Source organism: Emiliania huxleyi, assembly GCF_000372725.1.
Source record: "Emiliania huxleyi CCMP1516 unplaced genomic scaffold EMIHUscaffold_98, whole genome shotgun sequence".
NCBI lineage: Eukaryota > Haptophyta > Isochrysidales > Noelaerhabdaceae > Emiliania > Emiliania huxleyi.
Genome location: NW_005194754.1, coordinates 178,945 through 185,112, shown reverse-complemented (window position 1 = coordinate 185,112; position 6,168 = coordinate 178,945). Strand labels below are relative to the sequence as shown.

General features: G+C 64.4%; 3 protein-coding genes across 3 annotated transcripts; 1 reads left to right on the top strand and 2 right to left on the bottom strand.

Moving 5' to 3' along the window:
* Window positions 1–502: 502 nt before the first annotated feature.
* On the top strand, window positions 503–1,177 carry EMIHUDRAFT_108010 (hypothetical protein; the record flags this gene model as incomplete). Its single annotated transcript, XM_005756260.1, has 1 exon — window positions 503–1,177. The coding sequence occupies one exon, from the start codon at window positions 503–505 to the stop codon at window positions 1,175–1,177; it is 675 nt and encodes a 224-aa protein (XP_005756317.1).
* Window positions 1,178–1,379: 202 nt separating this feature from the next.
* Window positions 1,380–1,646, bottom strand: EMIHUDRAFT_57942 (hypothetical protein; the record flags this gene model as incomplete). The annotated part of the gene is made up of 1 exon (XM_005756259.1): window positions 1,380–1,646. A coding segment is annotated over one exon (267 nt), but the record flags the coding sequence as incomplete, so codon positions are not given.
* A 616-nt stretch (window positions 1,647–2,262) lies between these two features.
* Window positions 2,263–3,045, bottom strand: EMIHUDRAFT_221669 (hypothetical protein; the record flags this gene model as incomplete). The annotated part of the gene is made up of 1 exon (XM_005756258.1): window positions 2,263–3,045. One exon carries the CDS (start codon window positions 3,043–3,045, stop codon window positions 2,263–2,265), a length of 783 nt encoding a protein of 260 aa, XP_005756315.1.
* Between the last annotated feature and the right edge of the window lie 3,123 nt (window positions 3,046–6,168).

Sequence of the window (6,168 nt, the reverse complement as noted above, 5' to 3'; positions counted from 1 at the left end):
CCCCCCCCCCCCCTTTTACCCCCAGGGCCCCCCCCCCCCCCCCCCAAACCACCCCCACCCCACCCATCCCCCACCCCCACCCAGGTTGATCCCCTCCTCGATGCCGCCGTCGATTGCGTCGATGTGCTCGAGCTCGCATCCTTTGTGCAGGCCCCCCCCAGGCGCCCCTACGGCGGCGCGCAGCGCCGCTGCACCCCAAACAAAAACGCGCGCGCAGCGCGCGCCAGCGGCGCGCAGCGCCGCCGCAGGCGGCGGACAGCAGGTGCGCAAATTTAAACGCCATTTTCGGTTTCGCACTTTTGCCAAAATCTTCAAAATCCGGTACAAATCGACTTAGGAGATTTTCCGTGCGCAGCCGGCGGGGCCCATGGCGGGGGCTGGCCCCCCGCTGCCAGGCGGCCAGCCAAAAATGTTATAAACACCAAAATTGGGTTTACATAGTAAACTGCTTGCCAGAGGCCTCAGCAACTTTGTACATCATTTTGGTCCTTTCTGTGTGGGCATGAGAATCGTTGAGGCGGAGGAGCAACAGGCGGCGTCTGCGGCTACTGTGGCAGACTGGGCGGGCGGAGGCTCCACCAGCGGTGACGGCGTTGCGAGCGGCAGTGTAACAGCGGCGGCGGCGGCGACCAAACGGCTCCGGGAGCAGGAAGGTGGCTACGAGTTCACCCCTGCGGGAGTGTTTGCGTGCGCGCTGCGGCTGCGGCAGGAGCGCAGCTCTGGCACGCAAGCAGGGAAGGTCTCGGAGAAAGAGCTCGCCGAGCTCTTCTCCACGGAGGGTGAGCGGAGGCGAGTTACCAACGTGATCTTCAAGAATGCGATCGCGTGTGCGGAGATGGTCCCGCTGCCTGCTGCAGTGTTCCGAGAGCAAAAGGAGGCGCTCAACCGGGCACTGGCAGACCTAGAGGCGTCTCGCGCGTCGCAGGCATCGCGCGTGGAGGAGGCAGCGGGGTCTCTTGTTGCTGGAGAGGGAGCTTGTGATCTGCCTGCAAGTGACAGCGACATGGCAGGGATGGCAGCGGAGCTGGCGACCACGACGGCGCCAGCAGTGCAGCATGCGCTGCAGTCGCCGGAGGTGGAGCAGCTCACCGCGGAGAACGTCGAGCTGCGCAAACAGTTGGACAATCTGAAGAGGATCTCGCGGGCCCTTACAGCTGCCATCGACGGCACGGATTGAGCCTGGATTGCCAATCGACGGGTAGGGGACCCGTTTGAGTCGACAGAGACGGATCCAGCGAGCTGCTGCCATGTGCCATGCAAATGTGTATGCAAATGTGAATGCTATGTTAGAATTGTATGTTATATCACGTCGACACAGGAATGTGGGGGGAGTAATAATTAATTATAATTATAATTAATTATAAGATAATTTCGGCGGTGAGGGCGGAGCAGCCGTTGAAGGCGGCGACGCCGATCGAGGTGAGGCTGTCCGGCAGCGTGAGGCTGGTGAGGGCGGAGCAGCCGCCGAAGGCCCTCTCGCTGATCGAGGCGAGGCTGTCCGGCAGCGTGACGGCGGTGAGGTAGTCGCAGCAGAAGAAGGCTTCGTCGCCGATCGCGGTGAGGCTGTCCGGCAGCGTGATGCTCGTAAGGGTGGAGCACTCGTAGAAGGCGCCGCCCTCGAGTGCAATCACGCCGTTGGGTACAAGCGCGCGCCCACCCTCCTCATCTATCGGGTACGCCGGGCCCTCCTCCTCCTCCCCCTCCTCCTCCTCCTCCTCCCCTCCCTCCCACCGCTCCATCTTTTCAAGAGCCGCCGCCGCCACCTCCTCCGAGTCGCTGTCCGACTGTGCGCGAGTCGGGCTCCGGCCCTCGGTGCCACGGCAGCGACGGCGCGCTCCCTTCCCGCCGCGACGGCGGAGCTCCGCAAGGCGGATGGCGGTGTGGCGGCTGCTGCTGATGTCCGCTGCCGCGCAGAGCTGTCGAGCCAGCGAGAGGTGGCACACAGCTCGAAGGCGGCGTCGGCGACCGCCGCGCTGGCTCTCTCTCCTCAGCAGACGCCGCGTCGCGTCTCGGCGGCGGCAGCTGCTTCCGCGAGAGTAGTCGACGCACGCGCCTCTGCTCTGCGGCAGCAGCCTCTCGCGAGCGCGCTTTCTAGCGCTGGGGCCGGACGAGGCGAGCCGAGTAAAAAGACTCGGGTCCGGCACTCAGGAAAATCAGTAACTCGCCTCCGGCGGGGCCCCCCGCTACTAGTGTAAACCCATACAAAGTGCCTCTCCGAGAGCCGCAACGACGAATGCATATAGTCGCACACGGCGGCCGCATTTACCGAGCGTTCTCGACACGGTTACACCAGAACACCCGGTCACAGCCCGGTTGGTCCCACAGGGGCGCGAACGGCAGCCCTAGCCAGCGGCCCGAATCGATGACGTATCGCTTGATGTAGGACGAATCGGCGACGCGGTCGACGAGGTAGTTGCGTGAGGTGGTGGACGCGTTCAGCATGATGGCGCGCCCGTCCCGCCATGCGGTGCGGTCCTCCGACACGCTGTCCTCGATTGCGATGGCCTCGCACCCGATGCGCCAGAGGTGGTCGTACGCCTTGCCGTACTGCTCCCTGGCAGCCATCTCCTTGTCCTGCATGCGCGTCGCGAGCTGCTCGATGGCCTTGCGCAGCTGCGGCGCAATGGGCACCTCGTAGTACTGCGTGTAGTACTGCCAGCTCACTCGCTCCAGCGGCGTGTCCGGCAGTGGCCATGTCAAGCCGAACTGATCCTCCTCGGCCGCAATGCCGTATGCCTCGCGTAAAGTGAGTGGGTGTGGGATGCAAGTGCAAGTGCGAAAGCGCTTGCAGGTTGCAATTAGAGGGCAAAGGATCTGGTCAAGCTCTCGAGGCGGTTCACCGCTGCGACTGCTGAGAGCATCGAGATCATTAGCCGAGAACTTCCAGCTCAGCGTGTCGCGGAGCGCCTGCGCGACTACGATACAGAAGACGTCCTCCTTGTCGAGTAGCAGCAGCAGCAAAGCGTCTCCCGTGTCGTCGGCTACCGGCGAGAAGAAGTCCAGCGGTGCCGGCGACGGGCACAGGCCTGGCGTGGGGATGCTCATGCGGAGCGCGACCTTTCGCGCGCGCGCCCGCCGACGATCGCCGGGCGGCAAAGAAGAAGAAAAGGGTCAACCGCGAAACACCTCTCCGACGCGCTCGACAATATAGTCTGCCGAGAAGTTCCTTTTCTTACGCCCCCATAGTGTAACGAAGTGCACTCGTCGGGCCTCGAAGAAGTCCCCGGTTGCGGGCTGCTGCGCTGCTGCTGCGGGCGAACCCTATGTCGCGCCCTCCCACATGTTGGGTGAGCCGGCAGGCGAATGACCAAGGAGCGCGGGCGTGCAGCGCGAAGCTGCCTGCCCATGGGCCGGGACCATGCGACGGGCCGGCCAAGGCGCCGTCGCTCATCGTGCTGTCTCAGAAGGGCCACGGCCACATCGCGTATGATGGCTCACGTCTGCGCGAGCGGCAAACAAGCTTTGAGGAGGTCAAGTTGCGCAATGGCAGCCTCGCGCGCGTGGCCGACGCGTTGCAGCTAAAGTCGCTGCCGTGTGTGCCCTCCTCTCCTCGAGCGCTCTTCCGATGGGCTGCCGGTGATTGCGGTGCTACGATGGTGGAGGCATACCACCAGCTGCGGCGCTGTGAGGGCAGTAAGCACGTCAGCGACTCGGGGCTGCGGCTGCTGACGGATTGCGCGGCGGGCGAGGTGGTGGCGGCATTCGTCGTAGCGGCCGTGGCGCCGCCGTGCCTGTCAGAGGAGGAGCACGAGCAGCTCCTGGCACTGCTTCGCGCGAGGGATATTGGGACAGAGGGGGGGCTGTCGACCATGCAGCGCGACGACAAGTGGTGGGTCATTTACGACAAGGCGCGCTCGCCGGGGTGGCTGCTGAATGCACCGCTGCTCGTTGGCGGCAGATGCCAGGGCGTGAGGAAGCCGCAGGCCAACGTCGTGCGGTACGTGCCGCAAGGAGAGGAGGGCGTCGTCTTTGTGGTGGCCAAGAAGCCGCTCAAGGCGGGAGATGACCTGTGGTTCGCGTACGGCTCGAGCAACGGCATGCTGCGGGAGGTGCGCGCGGCTCGCAAGGAGCGTAGCGAGAAGCGGCCGCGCCTGGACCGCGGGCCGGCGCAGCGGAAGGAGGCGCGGCGCCATCAAACGGACGCCGCGCGCAAAGCCCGCTGGACTGGCTCGTGGGAGCGACCCAACTCGCGTGTTGTTAAGGGGGGTGAGTGATACAAGCTTACTAAAGATGAATGTTCACGCGCACCCACACATGCACACTTCAGGCCGACCAACGCATCCCGATCGCGATACTAATCCAATGAAACCCAGGACTATTGGACTCGTGGTCGTTCATCACAAAGTAGCGGAGCGGAGCGGGCGGAGCACGCTCAGCACGCACATAGGTGTGCAGGCTCTCGCCAATCAGGCGAGCGACGTAGTCTCGAGCGCCAACTGTGAGTGGCCACTCGTAGCACGGATACGCGATCCTCGTCCCAGCGGGGGCATCTCTCCATGCCTGTCCCTCGTCAGGGTGAAACTGGTCGTAGAAGTACTGCGTCAGGTAGTACACCTCCTGCGTCTCGAGCATGACGGCCTCTTCCTCCAAAGGAGGGTCTCTCCGTCGCATATTGTTCAGCGCGTTGTTCCCAACGGTGATCCAGTTTTGCTGCACGGCGTCACTCACGTCGACCGTCAGCCACGCGCCATCGCTGGCATCTCGCATGGTCTGGATGCTGCGAGCAGCCACATACCCACAAGCAGGGCCTCTCTGAGTCATGTTTGTAGTGACCGTGACGTCAAAGCCGAGGCACCGAAGCCAGGCGATGAGCGCGTTCCTCGTGGCGACACATCGTGGCGACGCATGATAGAAGTCGATGACTCGTGCCTCAAGGATCGGCCTTGGAGCCATGGCTGCGAAGACTCGCCAGGGTTCGGCACTCTGCCCGACGAGTTGATGTGGCACCCGAAGCGTGGGCAGCCCGCGCTGAACAAGAGCGTCGGTGTTCCTCTGAACCTCACGGCTTGTTCCTCCGCTCGGACGAGTCGCCTGCTTCTTGGGCTCACTGTTGGGTTCGGCGCCACTGCTCGGTGCTGCGGGCCGCTTCCTCAGAGCCTTATCGGAGGGGGCAGGAGCCTTATCGGAGGGGGCAGGAGCCTTATCGGAGGGGGCAGAGGCTGGCCCGCTCATCCATGAGCGGAGGCTGCTGCTCCCGTTTGTCGGGCGCGACGATGACGGGCGCGACGCTGGCTTCGGCGCCTCGTGCCCGAGCCGTGTGGCGGTCCGCGCGGCGAGGCTGCGCAGCGTCGCCTCGTGCTCTATGCGCAGCTTGAGCGCCGGCTTCCTCGCAATCGTCTCGGTGAGTCGCTCGACGCCGGGCCACGAGGAAAAGGCAAAGTCGGACGGGTTGCGCACGCGGGTGAGGGCGACGAAGAGCAGCCCGACGCACCACTCATCCTCCCCAGCATCAAACACGACGCGCGGCAGCGTGAGGCCCTGCGCCTTGTGGACGGTCAGCGCGTAGGCGAGCATGAGCGGGAACTGCTGCCGCTTGTGTGCGGCTCCGTTCACATAGATCTCGCTCGCCGCGCGCCCGATGCAGACCAGCGCCTCGCACGACGAGTCGAAGTTGCCGGCGGGGGCATGTTCGTAGGAGGGGCCCTTGTAGCCGTCGCGGTGGGCCGTCGCCCGTCGCACCCTGAGCACCACGGCCTCGGTCATGCCCTTGGCGTTCACAATCACGTCGTGCACGTGACCGACCGTGCCGTTGCAGAGGCCGTGCTTGATGCAGAGGTTCCGCGTGATCATCACGCGAGCGCCGAGGCACAGAGACAGGTCGTTGGTCAAGTTGCGCATGTCGTCATCGTCGGCAGCGGCAGCGATGGCGCTCGAGTTGATGGCTGGGATAGTGATGCTCGGCGTCTTCCTCTCGAGCGCCGCCTCAATCTCAGCGTTGTTCCGCTCGTCTCGCTTGGCCTGCGTGGTCACGAGGTGGTACGTCTCGGGCGACGCAAACTGAGCCTGTCGCCCGTCGAGCCGCATGTGCTTCTTCATGTACTCCACATCGTCCCGGGTGGCGAGCCCGTCACGCACACGCAGCTGCACCTCTCGAAAAGAGTCGTCGGAGGTGCGCTCGATGCGATCGAGGAAGAAGACCGTCGTGAAGGCCTCGTACGCCTCGATGCC